The sequence below is a fragment of the Notolabrus celidotus genome, chromosome 9 (assembly GCF_009762535.1).
Source record: "Notolabrus celidotus isolate fNotCel1 chromosome 9, fNotCel1.pri, whole genome shotgun sequence".
In the NCBI taxonomy this organism is placed as follows: Eukaryota; Metazoa; Chordata; class Actinopteri; order Labriformes; family Labridae; genus Notolabrus; species Notolabrus celidotus.
This window is the reverse complement of record NC_048280.1, coordinates 25,641,797-25,662,051: the sequence shown is the minus strand read 5'-3', so window position 1 is coordinate 25,662,051 and position 20,255 is coordinate 25,641,797. Positions and strand designations below refer to the sequence as shown.

The 20,255-nt window shown below is 40.6% G+C and overlaps 1 protein-coding gene across 3 annotated transcripts; it reads left to right on the top strand.

Annotated features, from left to right (window-relative positions):
• Nucleotides 1-1,146: 1,146 nt before the first annotated feature.
• LOC117819397 (TBC1 domain family member 10A-like) lies at nt 1,147-18,576 on the top strand. Of its 3 annotated transcripts, none has more exons than XM_034692721.1 (9): nt 1,147-1,845; nt 4,963-5,062; nt 9,223-9,330; nt 9,704-9,810; nt 9,904-10,018; nt 10,960-11,025; nt 11,412-11,601; nt 11,696-11,850; nt 16,019-18,576. In XM_034692721.1, exons 1-9 carry the CDS (start codon nt 1,664-1,666, stop codon nt 16,553-16,555), a joined length of 1,560 nt encoding a protein of 519 aa, XP_034548612.1. In that variant the 5' UTR covers nt 1,147-1,663; the 3' UTR covers nt 16,556-18,576. The 3 variants fall into 3 exon arrangements, with proteins under 3 accessions (XP_034548612.1, XP_034548613.1, XP_034548614.1); XM_034692722.1 differs by lacking the exon at nt 1,147-1,845 and adding an exon at nt 2,026-2,180; XM_034692723.1 differs by lacking the exon at nt 1,147-1,845 and adding an exon at nt 2,039-2,199.
• Nucleotides 18,577-20,255: the final 1,679 nt, after the last annotated feature.

Genomic DNA, 20,255 nt, shown 5'->3' with positions numbered 1-20,255 from the left:
GACCCGCCTTTAGATCTGGGCAGCGGTCTGGCATTCGGAGTAAGGGGACTCTGAGGTCGCCATATCCAGCATGCACATCCCGAAGGCATAGACGTCTACTTAGGGCCCAAGTGAGGAGGGTGGCCCTTAATTGGCCTGAAATAAAATGTGTTTTCTACTATACTTTTACTTTTGTTTTGTTATATTTTTTAGGGTTAGCTGTGTTGATGGGGCCAGTGGTGGACAGTAACAAAGTAAATTTACTTGAGTACTAAACTGAAGTACATTTTTTGAGTATCTGTACTTTACATGAGTATTATTTTTGGGGGGAACTTATTACTTTTACTCCACTACATTCAGAAGTCAATTATTGTACTTTTTACTCCACTACATTTCTATCAGTGCTCTAGTTACTCACTACTTTTGCTTTGAAGTCAGCTCATGAATATCCTTCTCTTTTCTGAAATCTGATCCCACGGTTGACGGTGGAGCAAACACAGCAAATTTCACTCAGATCAGGCATTTCATGTAGAGGTGGTAATGATGGCTATAATTCTCCACCTGAGCTCCCATGACCATATCTTCAGCCCATGTTAGAGGTTTTTGAAATGAAGAATGATATGTATCATTTGAAATGTTCTCCTTGTTTCCTTACATTGCAAAAAATCACAGTCCAAACTGAGAAAGCGTGTTAAGCTACGTAACGTTTGTTTCATTACAGATGAACATTTCAAACTAAGTTGTCTGTGCTTGGAGTAACTTAGTTGCTGTTTTTATTCCATGGTATAGTTTTTAGAGATTTCAAGAAATAGTTTCTATATAAACATAATGTAACCAAATGTACTCGTATGTATTTTTGACTGCATTTATTGTGAAAATACAATGTTTTAAGATTTTTTAAGAAGTATTTTGAATACTTAAGTATTTTTAAAAGCAGGCACTCCAGTACTTTAACTCAAGTAATAATCTGACAGAGCAACTTTCACTTGTATTGTATGGGAGTAATGTTTGACCAGGTGTATCTATACTTTGACTCAAGTAATGAAGACCTGTACTTTATCCACCACTGGATGGGGCCCACTGAGATATCTTTTCAGGGGGCCCAGAATTCCTGGTGACGCCCCTGTATTATACGATTTGTACTGATTGCAGTGCAGCAGAGACAGTCTGGAGTGTATTTTCCAGATTGAAGTTTTACTTCCAGATCCAGCCTCTAGGGGGGTAACAGCAAATCCAGCCCAGGACTCACGGCAGACTGGGCTGCTGGTCGAGGCAAAATCTCAGCACAGTCTGGATGACAGGACTACAAACTAGGACGCCGTTAGCTGAGAACAAATGTAAACTAGTGAACTAGAAGTTCGTAAATGCCTTAGTATGATGAAGTGAAGATCATGTAGAGATGGTTTTGATGAAGTTTGGGTCAGTTTAGAGATAGTTTGGAGAGTGTTGGCACGAGAGGTTTAAGCTAACTTTAGCAACACTAGCTCGCTTATGTTAATTCTGAAGAAGTTAACTAGCATAGCGTGTAATTATATTAAAAGAGAATAGAAAAGTTTAACTCGGGTAAATAAATCATGGCGTCGATGTTGTTTTATTCCACAACACTTCCAGAGGAGCTCTTTTGACTGTCAACAAGCCCACTGACGTTAGCTAACCTGGCTAAGCAGCTAGCTCGACTGCTATCATGGCCAAAATAGAAAACGGCCGTCAATCCGCGGACACCATGAGTATCCGGACTGTCAGCAGCACTCATCTGGACGATGAAAGCTCTCTGGGATCGGACTCTGAGATCAATGGATTCACTAGCGACAGACACACCGATAAATATGGATTCATCGGAGGGGCGCAGCAGAGCTCAGAGGGACAGTAAGTTTGTTTGAGCTCTACACTGATTCATTGACTTCTGCCTGTGTTGACGCTCATTTAGTAGTTATACTGGCATAAATACTTTAATTGACTTCATTAAAAGTTTAAGAATAGGGCTGGGTAAGTTACCAAGTGACTGTAGTTATAGTGACATGTCTATCAGAAGTGTTGTTGGTGTTGTCTTGGTACCTCTGCACAACAAACCTCTCTACCAGCTGCGTGGCACAATGTGTGATTCAAGATTCAAGATTCAAGAAAGCTTTATTGCCGAGTGAGCTCGCTTACTCAAGGCATTAGACGTGGTGAATGGAACACTGGTGGTTAACAACAAGACAGTAAGGACACAACAAGACAGTAAGGGCAATAAGTATATAAACACAAACACAAATCCAAAAATTCTAAATAGAAATAAAAACACTATCTGTACAAAGAAAGGTAAAGAAGTACCTTTAAGGACATGAAATAAGAAAAGCCTAAGCCAGAGTGCACATGTAGATGAATATAATAATAAGATATGTTATGGAATAATTTACAATATTGCACGTGGCTGTTGAGATATTGCACTGAAAATCAAGGATTGCACATGTATGTGATGTATGTGGTTTCATGGCAAGTGTTGCCTCTCAAATGTATAAATTCTAAAGGTAACCACGTGAAGATGGGTTCAAAATATGTGGCAGAGTTTGCTTTTTTTTTTTATTACAAACCATTTTGTCATCTTTACTGTATTATGTCTCGGCTGAACATAACGCACGCTGTCTTGTTAGTTTGTTGTCTGTGAAATAATGTATTCATAGCCTTGCAGAGAAAAGATAGTGTTTGTCCCCCTAAGAGGGCCTGTCTGTTCTCTCTTTAGTAACTGGAGGCCTGAAGCCTAAATCACAGCTCTGAAATAGTGGAAGGAGTGAGTGAAAGTTGTGCCAAGCACAGGCTGTCTGGGAGTTTCCTGTTTTCAGGAGTTTAGGCAGACTTGGAGCCGAAGATTTGGTGCCTTGTTTCTAGAGGGCCTCTTTTGGCTCCAGGTTTTATAGGTGGTCACACACCCAGGGCTTAACTTACAATCTTTGGCCATGATTGAAAGTAACTCATCTTTAGAAGCTGGGGTAGAATATATTGTTGTACTGATCTGTAGCATATACCCTGCTTCTTTTTTTAAACTCCAAGAGGGCTGTCCCACATATAAAAAAAACTCTTTGAAGAAGTCTGAGCCGTACAATTACAGGCTATTGCCAATGAGAAAATTACATAGCTTTGTAAAGCAGTGTACCTCATTCCTAATGTAGGTTAGACTTACGTTTTCTTTTTTCCTCTGAAGAACATAATGTCCAGGCATAAGTTCTTATGCCTGAAATCATTTAAAGATTAAATTATATCACACAAGTCAGTCACATTTCTAGTGTGGCACTTTGATGCTTCACAGGGTTTACCATCAAAGGGCTAAATCTGAGTTGGTGTCTTTTTATGAACTCCTCAAATAAAGTTAGTGGTTGTTATTTTTGAATCCTTGCACTGGGTGCTGACTGCACATAAGCAACGGCCACACACTTAGATCTGATGGCACATGGAGAACAATGGAGAGTCTTTCTGAGGATCTTTTACTATGTCAAACACACAAGAGTCTGTCTTCAGCAGCTACCTGTTCACTCACGATTCTCTAACGATTTTCATTTTGAACTCAAAATTTAGATAACTTTTATTTTATTTCCATTCTCAGATATGGACAGTTGGAATATATTTTTTCTCTTATATTTCTTTGTAAACAAAGTAATCCTTTTTATTTTATTTTTAAGGTGTGTTGTAACCATAGACTGTTTAAAATATGGACGTAGTATCCGTGACGTCACCCATCTGTTCCTGAGGGCTGTATTGAAGCCAATTGACGGCGGCAGCCATATTGGAAATGCGGAACTCAACCAGGCAGAGTGTGACGTAAAGAAGCGGAGTTTGAGTCTCCTAGCCAACAGCTATGTGTTCCCATCCGGGGGTCAATTCAGTCATGTCCTTATTTGGGCAAAAACTCGTAATCTTAATATCTTCTGAACCGTCTTGTTAGAAAAAAAATCACCCCCTGTACAGTGGGTGCCGATAGAGAAATTAGCTATGTAGAGCCAAGCCGTTTTTTGTACCAGGCTTTAAACATGTTTATTAATGCTGCAAAGATTGTCTTTTTTTAATTGGTGTGTATGTGGTTTCTGGTGTTTCTTCAGCTTTAAGCGGATTCTCGATGAATTGTAGTTTATAACACTTCCGCATGGGCTTCATACTTTGAGACCGGAGGTTGCAGCTTGGTTGTAACTCAAATAAAACCACTGCATACTTTTTTTCAGCACCTTGCAAAAAAACTCAAATCCCCACAAAAAATACCTTGTTGGAAAATTCCAGAACAATTATAGAGAAACAGAAAGTGAACATTTCCAAATGAAAGTATTAAATATTGAAACAAATAAGGTAAATCTCTTCACATTAGGGATTTAAGTTTCAAGTATTTTCCGTGATCGATCTTTTGAAAAGTTAACAATCAATTATTGTTTAATTATTAAAAAATGTGAATGTTTTCCATATCTAAAATAATCTCAAAGGCGTTTTTTTCCTCTAAATCAGATTTTTTACCATCTTGCGATATATCCATACATCCCTAGCCACCTGTTAATCAAATTAGATTTGTTCTAGACTTACCATCCAGGTGGAGGGTAAACATTTTAAGCACTGACCCCTGAGCCCACTAAGTCTCTTAATTTGTTTGCTATTTTTTTGGGACCTGTAAATAAAAGCTGTTTTCAATCACAGGAAAGACAAAATAACACAGCTTAACGAAGGCTTTAACAACAGTGCACTTACATAAATACAGTCATGATACCAGAATAGTCATATTTATTCATAATCATAATGTCTCAGGTTTGTGGTCGGTTGAAGCTATATAATAGAGTAACCACCTTTATACTTCCACCTTTTTTGCATTTGCTGCAGGAACAATTCAAGATCCATAGCATCTAAAACTTTGCTAACACGAAAGCAACATAATGTGGATGCAATGTTAAGATATTTTTATTTTGTTACTTGCTTGTGTATCGATATAATTTTCAAAATGATGACTATTTTTTTTACATTTGTCTCCAGAACTCGGGAAGTCCCTCCAGAGGTGCTCAGGCAAAGAGAGGTGAAGTGGCTGGATATGCTCAATCACTGGGACAAGTGGATCATCAAGAGATTTGATAAGGTCAGTACTATGTTCGTCCTCAGTATCACAGAATGTAAATAGGCTTGTTGACGTGACACGGTTCAGATTTTTTTTTTACTTTAGCTTTAATCTCAGCTTCACCACAGCTGTCTCCAGGCTGCAGTTTTTTTCCCTCCCAAGTTTATTTGCACACATGACCAGACAAGGCAAAAGGCATTTCCCAAGTATTTGATTGCACAAGGAAAAGACTTTTGTAGATGCATTGTTTGCAGCGTCACTAGTTTGACTGGTTTCTCCATGAAGCGCTCTCAGTAGTTCAACACAGAGCCACAACTTCACCTCATTTCCATGAGTCAGCAGCAGGGCAGGACACGACCTGTCCCTCTATCGCACCATGTGACAAATTGACAGTCTCAGATTCAGGGTGGGGCTGTATTTACTTCCTTTGGGAGAACCATGTAATAAAGGTGCTGTGGATGTAAACTGTAGCTGTTTCTAAATGCAAGAAAGACTTTTAGCTGGGAAAGAAAACACCTTATGAGGAGAAGAAACTGCCAATCTGAGCTTTAAGCAGTTTTTATTCGCCTGTTGAATTAGTGGGCTCAAAGGTCTCTGATCCCTTGTTGTCCTCCTTCAGTTCACAATGACTGTTTTACAGATTATAATATGCAGGGGAGAACTTTGCCAGCTCTTTCTTGGAAAAAAGGAATTTAGAAACATAAATCAAAGCAAAATCACTGTCAGCGGTTTATTGAGACTTTGTGTCAACAGTGGCTTGTTACTATGAAAAATAATAACACTCTTTACTTTAACAACATGACCTGTTCATGCTGAAGGCATTGTAAAGTTATGTGTACTTGTGCACGACTGTACTCTGATTATAGAGGACAAAGTGGGCTCAGGAAGACTCACTCTATGTTCTTGCTCCATTCAGTATCATTACCACCCAAAAAACAATTATTGATTCACCATCCTGGTAGAAGTTCATGAATTATAATGTGTCTTTAAAGGCTGCAGCAAGCATCCATGTATCTTTGGCTTAAATCCCTTCCTTCTGAACTACTTCATTATGAACTCCTACCATGCCACGCCTTTGAGATGATGTAGGAGTATAACAATTACAGTCTGAGGTGTAATATGCTGATCAAAATTATTATTATTATTATTATCTAGAGTGATTTAGGACTCAAACAAAATGCATCTACACTACAGCACATACCACATGACTAGGCTTGAAAGAGACCCCATATCTCACAAAGGAATATCAAATCCAGTCCTGTTTTTTTTTTGTCACAGATGCATCAGTTAAAGGTGTTTGAACAGACAGTGATTGCATACTTTTTCAGTTAATTGTTCCCACTTTTCAACTTGTCAAAATAAGAAAGGTCCAGGTGTTAAGTAATGTAAGAACAGACTCAGGCTGTTTTGGAAACCGTCTGCTATACTAGCAGTATACTGATTTGGCAAAAATTCAGTATGTAGTATGTGAACAAGAGCAAAATCTGCAGTATGCCAAAACTACCTGAATGTCTTACTGATTCGGGAACATTTCTCAGTATGCATCGGACCAGTCTCCCTCGCGTTTCCCACAGTGCAGAAGGTACAGAAGGTAAGTCCAGCAACACCTGGCCGTGTATACTGCAAAACCGATCCAACAGAACAGTCATACTTAGGGATGGGTACCTTTCACATTTGAACCGATACGGTACCGATACCCGGTACCTGGGAACTGGTACCGGTACTCAACTGTTCGGTACTTTTGTGTTTGTTTATGTGGTAATAAATGTTAATTTGTTTAATAATAAAATCTAAAAAAATTTAAATGTAACATATTTATTTCATTTAACATGAAATGAGCAGAAACGGTATTATATAGGTCATTAGATATATTACTTGACACATTGCTCTTTCGGGAGTTTATCAATGAACACACATGAATGCCTGCGGACTGGAAAAAGTCAGTTCTCCGTCTCTTTATAATAACAGGACACACAACTTACTTGTTGGGCATTCACGCACACAGGAACGGTTATAAACAGCGCAGGTATTTGGAGCGAGAGTTCTCCACGCAAGTGCAGAGAGCACAGACGTCCACTCGATCAGTCTCAAACTTTATTACAGGGCAAAAGTATGGAAAATCGCCTACTCTTCCACTCCCTCACAGTCACAAGGATGCGTTCAGGTATCAAAACATGGTACCGTTTGGTTTTACGTGAATCGGTACTCGGTAGTACAACAGAATTCGTTCGGTACCTATAAAAGTACCGAATTCAGTACCCATCCCTAGTCATACTACATACTACCTTCAAACACAGTATACAGTTTGTAGTGCATCCGTAGGTAGTATGCAGGCGGTTTTGAAAACCGCATCTGTCCTAATCAAGTGTCTCAATTAGGGATGTACATTTTAAGTATTTTCCGCGATCGATTTTTGGAAATGTTAACTATCAGTTATCGATTAATCAATAAAAAAACAACATTATTTTTCTTATGTCAAAAACAAGGCCAAATACATTGTTTCCCCATAAATGATATTTTCTACAGCAACAAAATGCATATAACTGACGGTATTGAATACAGGTACATGTTTAACACTGACTATCAAGGATCAGGCTCATAAAAAATATTCTCCACGGACATAGTCTTATAAAGTGAAGGCTCATAATACTAACAGAAAAGTACTTCAGACTAACAGTGTCCAGTTTTCTGTCTCCTCGTTCTTATTGAGAAAAATAAACGTGTATTCGATCAGGTGTCAGCCGGGAACGCAACCGGGTCATAATCAGTCCAGCTGCAGAAAAGCACAGAAGGCTCTGATGTTGCTGGTCTGCAAACATAGCGTACTAGCAATTCCCACCAATCTGCTGGCTTTTTATCCATAGGTTAAAATGTCCTGCTTAAAGTTGCCAACCTTCGTGTCCGTGTCGTTGTTGGCAGCAGTTGCGTATTGATCCTCTTTAAAAAGCGGAGACCTGACGCGCAGCCGCCAGCTGAGCGTCTCCGCTGTGCGTAACACCTTTAATCAGCTGATTCACATCAAAACATGCTTTAAACTTAAAACACCTCCCTGATAGCTGAGTGTAATATGAGACCACATGATGTTTGTTCCACCTGACGGAAAATTTGAAAACAAAAATGCGTGTTTCGAGTAATTTCTTAACAATCAATTAATGGATTAATTATGTCCATCCCTAGTCTCAATAATTAATGTGATTACTTACACCTGTGATTATTCTACTGGGACATCACAAGAAGCGTCTTTTACTGTAATCAATATTACTGAATTGACCTGAATTTAACAAACAGGTTTTTCATTGAAGTACAAAAAAAAAGTATGCTTGTCTTGTATTCAGAGCTTATTTGTAACGACAGACAGTGCAGCACTTTGCTGTAAAGTGTGTGCACCCCTCATGACTAAGACAATGCCAGGGGAATGTAAGATGAAGAGACACGGTGAACAAAGTAGCACAAAAGTAGGACAAGTTGACCGATAAGTGAGGCAGAGTTCTGATGCTTCTTTCAAGAAAACGGTAATCAGTGCTGCAGAGACACTAACAAACTGTTTAAAAGCCAAGATATGTGATATAAGGGAGTGCAATATCGAAAGATGGGGAGCTCGAAAACATGGTCTTAAAATGTGTGAGTATGTCTGTAAAAAACAGATTGAAGGTATGCCTGGCAGACCCGCCCTCCATCTGATACACCGCAGGTCTTTTTTTATTTATGGTATTTTAATACTGATACTATGAGTGCTTCATTTACACATGATCACATTCAATGTGTTTGATTTATCATTGTTGCTGATTAAATTCCTTTTCTTGATAAAACTGGATCTGGTCTTGAAAAGGGGGGCTTATCTTATAATCAGGGTTGTCCTGTTTTCAAGCCAATACGATACTCACTTCATCTTAGTTATATATGCACTGTGGGTTTATTTTTGTTGCTGTCTCTATTTGTCATTATAATGGTACTGTTACCTAATGTGACATGACACAGTGTCTTGTGACAGAGGCCTGTGACAGTGTGCTGCGAGAAAACATAACTGCATTTCACATGTTTTCAAAAGAAGGAACAACTTCCAAGTGACATGCAGAGACTGCACATACTGTACCAGCTCAAATGTTTCTCTGCTTATGGCAACCCTTCGGCCCTCTTGTTTCCTCTGTGTATTACTTCATTTGGTCAACTTTGTGGCACAGGTCAGGCTGCGGTGTCAAAAAGGAATCCCTCCTGCCCTCCGTGGCCGTGCATGGCTCTACCTGTCAGGAGGGAAGATGAAGAAAGAGCAGAACCAGGGAAAGTTTCAGGTCAGATAGTCTTGCTCTTTCACTTCCTCATCACTGTTTTTTTCTGATGTATTTTGGTCTCATTTCATTTTTAAATTTCACCAGAAACTGTTACTGAAACTGGTTCTCCTGGTTGCTTCTGTCTTGGTTGAGCACCCAGATGTTTTTTACACAGAGCTGAAGCAGGTTTACATTCAGTTCAATGAATGCCTAGTGAACAGGTGGAGGTTGTTTTTAGAGATAATAATAAAGCTTGTGTTTTCTCACATTATGGTGAAGTTGAAAATCTCACACCAGGAAGTATTTCTCTGTTGAATGACTTTCAGAGGCGTTCTTCCTCTGAATGGGCCTTAAAGCTGCCTAGTATCATCTCATGCTCTTTATGTAATCTCAGGAACTGGACAGCGAGCCCGGAGACCCCAAATGGGTCGATGTGATTGAGAAAGACCTCCATCGTCAATTTCCCTTTCATGAGATGTTTGTTTCTCGGGGAGGACACGGGTAAGCTGTCTGATATGACGTGACATCAAACACTGAAACTGATAACTAAGATCATTTGACTAAGTAACCTTTATGTTATTCTTCTATCTGCAGGCAGCAGGACCTGTTCCGTGTTCTGAAGGCCTACACCCTGTACAGACCAGAGGAGGGGTACTGCCAGGCTCAGGCACCCATTGCTGCTGTTTTGCTTATGCACATGCCTGCCGAGGTACGCCTCTCCCTCGACCACCAACACCAAATAAAAGACCATGTTTGGTGCGAGTGAACTGTCACCATATGTTTGTAATAGTCTGTTGACTTTGTGGTTTTTGTCTCTCTGGGTGAGTGCTTCAAGACAAAGCTCTGAAGTCTTTAGTATTCTTGTCTTCAAGTGTAACACCCACCCCGAAAAAATCCGACATGGCCTGTTTTATACAATTCTCTGTTCTTTTTATAAGTTTGAGAGACCTTGAAGAAGTCTATTTTTAAGCGGAACAGCACAGAGACTGACTGTACAGATTATGTCGTGGAGATAAACCGTCGAGCTGCTCCAGATAACTGAATTACAGATTAACTGTAAGAACATTACAACACGGTGACTGTTTGGGGATGGAGATGAGGCTTTTTTAACTCACTATAGCAAGCTTTAAGATCCAACAAAACCTCTCTCTCCAGACACTATTTTGAACCCGATGTTTAGGCTGATTGTGTGTCAATTAGTTATTCTCAAAAAAGCCTCTGATTTAAGTCTGTCCCGTGACATGTGGGGGTTTAAAAATTGCTCTAGAGAGGAGTTTACCCAACTTATAAAAAACTTGATAATGAATATGTCATGTAAAAAAAAACCTGAATACTTCTGTCATGCAAACAAACCATGATAACAGAAGCCATGAGACTGAATAAACCGAACAGCATGTGTTACACATCAATAGAAAGTATGGATTTATATGCTGCTTACTTGTTTTGACCTGATGTTACCCATCTCAGAGGAGATGTTTGGTAACTCTTACAAACTGAGCCTCATTATTCCAGAATAAAACTAGTAGCTACCTTTTTTTCTTTTACTAATAAAGTCAACATTTCCGTTATTAACCTGCGTTCCCTGTGAACCCTCAGAAACGTCCTGTAAAGTGAGCGCTTTCCTGACATCATCTGTGTGTGTTTCCTCAGGATGCCTTCTGGGGGCTGGTCCAAATTTGTGAGAAGTATCTTCCTGGCTACTACAGTCCTGGCCTGGTGAGACTGAAACACGTGCAAGCATGCATAATACCATCACTAGGGGTTTGAAGTGCACAGAGAAAATTACTTCATGTGACTGCTGTTCCAAGAACTACAACCCAGACCAATAAACTGGACTTTGGCTGTGATTACAATGAAACTGGAATGTATTGTTGTTGCTGCAGAGTTCACAGTGTGGCAAACTTAGTGACAGAACCCTCAGGGCGTTGTCTGGTTTGTCAGATCATTATTAAACTTCGGATTATTTACTTGCATTGGATTACAACAGTGGTTTATTTTTAATGAATGAGCATCAACATGTGTATCGGGTTTCAGCTCCAACAATACAGAGAACAATGTCCTTTGTTTTCTCTGTTAATGTTTCCTACTTGTGTCTCTTTTAGGAAGCGATACAGTTGGATGGAGAGATCCTGTTCGCTCTGCTGCGACGTGTCTCCCCGCTAGCTTACCGCCATCTGGAGAAACATAAGATCGACCCCATCCTCTACATGACTGAGTGGTTCATGTGTGCCTTCTCCAGGACGCTGCCCTGGGCGTCTGTGCTGCGTGTCTGGGACATGTTCCTCTGTGACGGTAAAAATGGCACACAGCTCATGTTGAAGACAAGCAGTACATAAGAAGTTTCTCATTATGATCAACCACATGCTCTCTCTCTTGCTCTCCAAAGGGGTGAAGATAATCTTCCGTGTGGGTCTGGTGCTGCTGAAATGCATGCTGGGTACCAGGGAGAAGCTGAAAGCATGCCAGGGCCAGTATGAGACCATGGAGCTCCTCAGGACCATAGAGCCTAGATACATGCAGGAAGGCTTCCTCGTCCGAGAGGTAAGAGTATATCCACATCTTATTGGATATGCGTGAAATTATTTAATCCATCAGTTCCAGTAGAGGCTAAAGGAGTGAAAAACTGCAAGGTCTATTTTACTTCAAGACCTTTTTAAAGACCGATCCATGCTCTAATTATTTTTCTGTTTTGTAAAAGTCTGGACTTAAAGTTAAAGGAAACTACAACCCAAATTACATTTACAGTTGCAGGTTCTTTATTATTGAAGTTACCACATGTTTAGGTGCATTTTTGATGTATTATGTGCACTGTATTTCTCTGTGGCTTGCTCAAAATAAATAAAAGTACACATAAAGGAAATTAGGATTGTGCTGCTTTGGTTCATAAGTCAGAAAACATCAGGTTCAGGTTACTTTATTTGTATCTGTAGGTAAACTTGTTTTGCAGCCAGTGAGATGTTAGGTCAATACAGAGTTAGAAGACAGATGTCGAACAGAACAAACTACTTTATGTGCAAAACATACAAACATATCCTAAAACTAATCTAACAATAAAAATGGTAAAATGAATAGAGACGATAAAATGATAAGAGATTTCATTTAAAACACATATCAGAAAACAGTCAACCAATAAAAATGATAAAATCACATGAATGAATAAGAAAATCTGGGCTCAAATCTTAAAACTGGAGGTTGACTCTGTGTGAGAAAATAAATACTATTGCTTGTTCAGCTCAGTAATAGCAGCAGGAACTAAGCTTTTCTTGTGACGCTGTGTCCTGCACCTTGGGACTAAAAACCGTCGTCCAGAGTTGAGAAGCTAGAAATCACTGTGCAGAGGGTGTGAGACATTATTTAAAATAGAGGTGGCTATCCGCTGTACCTGATTAGTGTACAGGGATGCTGGGTATGCCTGTGGTTCACCAATCAACTTGCTTGACCAAACATGATAACAAAAGAAAACATGAATACTAATATGTTGCTGACAAAACTGCATTGCTAGCTGGAAGTCTTGGCTTACTTGTGTCTCCCTGTTGCATCCAGAGCAATCATCCACTCTTCAGCCATTGTATAATGTAAAAAAAAAAACAACAACTTTATTTCGATTTTCTTCAAGTGATGCATAACCAAAAATTTAGCAGATGAAACTTGATTCCATTCTAATAAACAATATACCAGACAGACACGGTATATGTGACTCCAAACCAGTCTGTCATCCACTGACTCCTCCCACTGTCTGTGCCACACACAGTCCTATATTAAAGAGACATTGGCCCAATCTCAATGCTCTCCCTGAGCCCTGAACCCTTCTTGACTTAATTGACGTCAGCTGGAAAGTGATTGAGGGCATTGGGGCTGTAAGGGCTCAAACTGTCTTCTACTTCCGCATCGATATAGGAATTTTTACTGCACAATTTGTACTTTCCTCCAATTCAAGATGCTTAAAGGACTGACTGCCTGATTGTCATGTGATCCAGGCTCTTACCGTACAGACTGCTTAACCACACAATTTAAAATATATAAATAGGCTATATAACTATGAATACATAAACTATACTGTATACACATATGTGTGAAGATAAATAGATTAAGCTGTTTTCTATATTTATACTTACAGGCAAGCTTTTTTGCCTGGGAATCCCTTGTTACACGTCACAATGCTATGAACTATGGGTAATTCCCTCACACTAAGTCTGCAAAAATGCCCACTCATGGGAAGGGGGCATAAAGGGCTCAAAAAGTCTGTGAGAGAGAAAAAGAAAGTAAAATAGTTTATAAAACAACCAAACTACAATGTTCAACTATACTCTAAATAAATCTATAAACAGTCGCGGATTGTGGTGCAGTAGTGCACTACGGCTCTCCCCCCTCTCCCCCCCCTATTTTAATCCACCTCACTAGCAAATATACATACAAAAAAAAAAAAAATTATATCACACAAACACAGATCAGGTGTGGTGGGGCCTTAGTGTATGGCTCGGCCCTTCTCGTTGGGGGTCCATCGGGGCTGGGTGGGTGGCTGGTGTCCCTGTCACTCTCCATCCCTCTGCTGTCCCCTCTGCTGCGGGGGCCTGGTCCGCGGTCGCCCTCGGGGCGGGGTTTCCCGAGGGTTCCCTCGCGGTCCTCTTGGGGGGGTGGGGTGGCGCGCAGCTGGGGGGGTGTTACTACGGCAGCAATTGGGGTGTCCCTCCATGCCCCCGCAGCCTGGTCCATCGGTCGCGGGGCGCGGTTGGGGGGCGTGGCTGGGGGGAGTGGTTGGGCCGGCCCTGCCCCTTCCACCCTCCCCCCACTCCGGCGTGCCGGTTGGCGGGCTCTGGTCACGGTCCTGCCCGGCTGCCTGGCTGTCTGCTCCTGGTGCTGGGCCCCTTCGGCCCTGGTGGCTCCTTTGGCTCTGTCTTGGGGGGCTGTGGGCACTGAGTTGTGGAGGTGTTCCTTTGGGGGGCTGCGGGATCTCTCCCCCCTCGCCCCCCTTTCCTCCTGCTGGGTGACCTGGGGGTCGCCCTGGGTGCCCCTGCGGTACCTGTTTGCTTCCGGTCTGGGTCCTTGGCTTGTCCCCTGGCCTGGGCCTCCCGCGGCGCGTTGGGTCCTTCGGCCTGACTGCTCTCGCGGCCCGGGTGCTGCGCTGAGCCGCTCGGCTGATCTGACCCAAGTGGTATCATCTGCACCAGTGGTGGTCTTGTTACACAAATAGAACACAGCACGGCGGCAAACCTCTGCGACCCAAGCTTCAGTAATGATTGTGGACACTAAGGGTTGCTTAATCATTAGTATCACCGCACAGAGTTTTTGTCGCGCAGCAATTCTCCTCCGAAACGCTTGAGGGCAGTGTGGTCTCTCTGATAGCCGGTCGCCTGCTTCCGGTCCTGCTACGATCTCTGTTTACTTTTCCACATCGATTCAGAGCATGTTCTGTTAATCTACAGCTGATACATGTTGCTGTTTATCATACAGACATGATTACATGAAGAATAGAGAGGAGGAGATGAAATACACGGCCTTTGTGTGGCCGATGTCCGGGATCCCGGAAGTGCTGTGAAAGCCGTCGAGTGGACCAATCACAGAGCTTGCGGTCCGCGTCGGTCTTAGGTCTCTCTCTCCTTCTCTCTCCCTGCCCCTTTGTATATCTTTGTGTAATCTGTCTTTTACTTTCTTTTATTCTTTTTTGGCCCACCTAGGTGTGCACGCCCTCTTTTACAGAACATGATATTAGCTGTCAATAAAAGATAGGCCAGAGTTCTAAGAGGGATGGTGATGGTCGCATGCACACAGTCACAAGCACAGAAGAAAAAGGTTTTCTTTCTTTTCTTTTGCTGCAAGAATAAATTGCATTAATAGTTGACAGTTTGTGACAAACATGACACAAACCAGAAATATACATGCAGACAAGAGGAAAAAAATTAAAATAAATAAATAAATCTATAAACAGTCATTAATAACCTGTAACATTACTTTGCCTCATACATAATATTAAGGGGGTCCCTGAAAATTTTACATGTACAAAATAAATTCATACATCCCTTATTTTGACATACATTTACCTATCTTTTTGCTTTGTCTGGTTATTCATGCTGGGAAATCGCAAATAGTCTTGGAAAAATCTGAACAATATTTTATTCTGGACTAGTTGGAAACTACAATTTAAAATAAAGTCATAATAAGCATGTGTTCTCTTATATTTATGTCTCAGATTTTGTTGCACTTTTACATGAATTGTGTGATATTTTGCAAGCTGAGCTACATAAATCCACATACTAAGGTCTGCTAAAGACTCAAACCTGCTCTGAAAATGGCATAATATTACACTGACCCAATCCTCTAATGCTGTGTTGGAGTGTCGTGTCAGTCACCAACAGTGGATGTTCTTAATGCAGCCGAGGAAACAGACTCTCAGTATTGAAGTGAAATAGAGACTGATTGAGCTGAGTGCTGGCTGGTCAGTGTCTGCTTCCTTTGCCAAGCTTTGTGCGAGTCTCTGTCCACTCTAACAATGCCTCCCCTCATAAGAAGGGTTGTCCTGACACCAGCCCTGAGGCTCTTTGGCATTTACTGACAAAGATCACATCTTTACACAATGGTCAGGCATGGAAGGAACACACTGTATTTTCCAGCAGGGGCTGGTCTTTTTTTTCCCCTACACAATTCCCTTTGAAAATGATCTATATGTTACTGACTCTGCTGTGACCTGGTGACGTGTCTCTTCCTGTTGCAGATCCTAGAAGTACCAGTGACGGCACGAGATGTGGAAAGAGAGCATCACAGCCAGCTAAAGCGCTGGAAAAAGAACCACGGAGAGCTGAACTTCAAATCACCCCCAAGGATGCACGGTGCTCGGCTCATCATGTTGGCCGAGCCGCCGAGGCGCCAGGACCTGCAGCAGAACCCCACCATCGTGCTTGAGGTGCCCCAGCCCACCCCGAAGCTGAAGAAAGGCAAGAAGGAGAGGGAAAGCAAGAAGAAGAGGGGCAGCATTAAGAAGCCCCAGGCCATCGAGGAGATCCCTAATCCATACTCTCTGCCCAATGATCCTCCACCTCCACCCACGACTCCCCCAGACCCACCTCCTGTCAGCAGCAGCAGGACCCTGGAGACCGTGCAAGAGACTGATACAGACTCAACTGACCAGCAGCCTCCTGAAGACCTTCCTCCTGAAGACCTTCCTCCTGAAGACCTTCCTCCTGCCAAAGAATCTCCTCTTAAGCAATCTACTAACAGCCTTAGCAGCACAGAGCAGGACACATACCTGTAGCTCTGCAGCGGTGTGTTTGAATCCTGTGTATGTATGTGTGTGTATTTGTGTGTTTTGATGAAGCACCAGCACTCTACAGTCAACAACCAGCCCACCTTACCAAGCTCTCCGATTGGTCGGCATCTCTATTACTCTTGTGTTGGACTGTTGTGTATCCATGTATCCATGTTAGAAACCATTTTGCCTGAAATATTGTTGATGTACACTAAAGCATCACTGCTCAGTGTGACTCTTTGATGCTAACGCCTTGTCCTCTTCTTGGTGCTCTTGAACATAAGTCTTATATTTCTGTTTGCACGGAGACATGTTACTGAGTCATTGGGAGTTAAAGTCATTTCTTCTGATGTGGTTACATGTTTCAGTGGGAGGTGCCACAGTGTAGGCTGTTTTTCCTTTACATTTTCTCTTGTTTTCAACACTATTGAGTATTTAAGTCAAACTGTGCAGCGAGGGGTGCAAACTTTAAATCTTTGTGATGGCTTTATGTCTCATTCAGGGTTTCGTCCACTAGAGGGCAGCCATGCAGAGTTACATTCCCCTCTCAGTAACTGAAGCTGATCACAGCAGGGATTGGATTTCTTTCATGTAGTATAATTTAGTCTGGGAGGTTTTCTTTTTTTCTGAATTTGATTTTTATTCCAGTTGGGAAGTTTGTGCGTTTCATGTTTTATACCCACGATCATCCCTATGCATTCATCATATTCAGTCACATGATATTGTTTTTTTCTACGAGCACTATTTATTTAAAGAACAGTTCCAGCATGATATGTTGTTTGTGCATGCCGTGCTAGTGCACAAATGGTCATATTTTCTCATCACCAGTTGAAATAATACGGTTTGATTCTGTGTGAACTACAATATTCACTGTTCCAAGCACGTCCATACACTTTAGAGCTGCACTGTCTTATTTAGTCTGACAGCGGAGAAGAGAGAAAACAGGACATTCCTCATGTCTGCCTTGTTAAAAGCTAATCAGTGAAAAGCTGTCTCTTGCCAAATGCAATTCTGTGTCATGTATGTGATTATGCTTGTGTGTCCTGTGACACCTTGGACAATTGGACAGGTGCTGACCTCCGCCTTAGGATTGGCCATATATCCAGTTGAGGCCGTGAAGATCCTGTCACTTATTGGGTCAATTTTTCTGACATAATTTGCTAGACTTTCCAAAGCAGATCAAGAAAGTGTTCTTTTGTGGTTTCCTTTGACCGCTAACTGTGATCAGGCTTATTCTGTTATTACAGTGAAGAGGCATCATGTGATTTGAAGGTATTTTGGGATGTTTTTAGCATTTCTTGTTATAAAAAAAAACTGAATCATTTCTTTGGGATATTTTGAGACAAGCAGGAATTGAGACTTTTTTTTTCCTGTCTTTTTTTTCTTTTTCAAAACCTATTGGACAATCTCTTTGTAATAGTCTGATTCTGTTTTCTAACTTTAATCACATTGACTAAAGGTAAAGGGAGTTTGACAGCACAAGGACACGTGGTAAATCTGTGTGTATTAAATAATACGAAAAAGGTCTCCAGAAAAGAAAAGTGTGTGATGGTCGTTTAAAAGAAAAGCAAGGAGGATTAAAAAGATACACTTCTTCAAGCAAACGCTTTCTTTATGCAATAGTTTTCTAACTGCTTATATTACACACCTCACAATTTGCTGACGCTATTTTATTTTAATTTAATGCTCATTGTGTAGATATGACATGTAAAAAACGATTTGTTTTGTAATGAAATCTATTTTTCAAACTATAATGCTATATTTTATTGTTACAGAAACTGATCTCCTCTAAATCATTTGAAGTGTCAGATGAAAAAGTTTAGCTCAACATTTGTAACACTAGATAGAAAAAGTTCATCATGAAATTAAAAGGTAACTTTAAAGTCTTAAAGTGTTCTTACTCTAAAGACAGATTGGTAGAAAGTACCATTCATACTGGGGTTATAAATATGTATTAGACAAGCATGAGGCATGAGTATGCAATGTCATAAATTTAAATTCTGCAAATAAATTTTGTGAAAAGTTGAGTAAGACTGTTTAATTTTTTATTGAATACCATAATACTCAAAGGTTTCCTCTTTGGTGTAGGGTGCCTTTTCTACCACTAGATGGAGTTGCAGAGTCATCACTTGGAAATGGAGTAAGATCTAAAAGTTGGTACTTGTATTTTATAACAGCACTGTTGGTGATCTCAAGAAAGGAGATACTGTATACAAAGATATGCTCATTTTCTAAATTGTCAAACTATGAGAACTGACTTGACAGTTATTTGTTTTGAATTTCAAGACATTTCAAAATGTAAGATTAAATGTATGTTTTTTTAAACCTTACAAAAGTTACAGCAGAAAAGTTGATGTAACACTAAAAAAAATATGGAAATCCATAAAACAGGTGTGTACTCATTTTTTGGTTCTGTATTTATTTTTTAGTTAACTACCTGATATAATAGGTTCCAAAGACTTGCCCCTTATCCATGATAAGTCAAAACAGTCAGCTGTAATATTCATAACATGTCACATTTTCAACATCAATTTAACGTGCTATGCTTTTCAAATACTTGTCTTACAACTACAAATCATCTTGGGTTAGTGACAAAAAAAATACCTTTAATGAAGGAACCTTGGCTTTGGCCAAAAATGAGATAGAAAGAGTGTCCAGTCCAAGCTTGAAGCTATGGCTTATTATCTTAGTTTAGCACTAAGACAGGGGACACCAGAGTAATTAACATCTTATCCTATATCAAAAATGTTTATTCGTACAAAATACATGTCCATTTTCTCAGCTATTTATTGGTCATAATACTGATCTTGAGATGCGTCGATGGGAAATTTTAGTTGGCTTTAGCCCAGGCTAGCTGTTTCTCCAACTAGCTCATGCCACGCAACAACATTAAACCTTCAGGTGTGAGGATAACATCAATCCTCTGGCTTATTTTCAAGCCAAATATGACATTTTCTAAAATGTTAATCTTTACTTTGGGCTTTTGAGTTCATCGATGATCCGCTTGAGGCTGGCTCAAGAATTACCAGATACCACATACACACCAATTCAAAAAAGACTATCTTTACAGCAGAAATAAACATGTTTACAGCCTAAAGGAAAAGTTGAGTGTAGTCTGGATAGCTAATTGGTCGATCGGCACACACTGTACGGGGGGTGATTTTTTTTTAACGCGGCAGTTTTTGAAGATATTGAGATTACGAGTCTTCCAATGAGAGGCACAGCTTACTTGATTGACAGGCGGGAACACTGCCCGCCTCTTTACGTCACACTCACTCCACAGAAGTAAGTTGGCTGCCGCTGCCGACTGGCCTCGAAACAGCGCTTCAGAAACAGATGGGTGACGTCACAGTAACTACGTCCATATTTTATACAGTCTATGGTCTTAAAACTGATCTTATAATGCATGGGCAGGGAATGATGCCTTTAGCCCGGAACAAGCTAGCTGTCCTAGCTGTAAGCTAACTAGCTCATGTCATGTAGCAACATATGAATCCTGCAGATGTGAGGATTACATTAATTGTCTGCCTTTATTCCTAGCCAGAGATGATATTTTCAATTTATTTTCTTAATTTCTACAAATTACTGGATTTAATCACTTTACGGCGACCAATTTCCTTTTCCTCCACTATGAAAGCATTGTTAAATCATTAACACCGTAGTACAACATCTTGTATATCAAATGGAGTCTATGGTCAGGTGTAGA

Bases quoted from the DNA above. Each gene is read 5' to 3' on its own strand.
- LOC117819397 (XM_034692721.1), top strand. From the start codon at position 1,664: ATGGCCAAAATAGAAAACGGCCGTCAATCCGCGGACACCATGAGTATC. The intron at 9,331-9,703 runs GTCAGATAGTCT...ATGTAATCTCAG, and splicing joins AGAACCAGGGAAAGTTTCAG to GAACTGGACAGCGAGCCCGG. The intron at 9,811-9,903 runs GTAAGCTGTCTG...TTCTATCTGCAG, and splicing joins GTTTCTCGGGGAGGACACGG to GCAGCAGGACCTGTTCCGTG.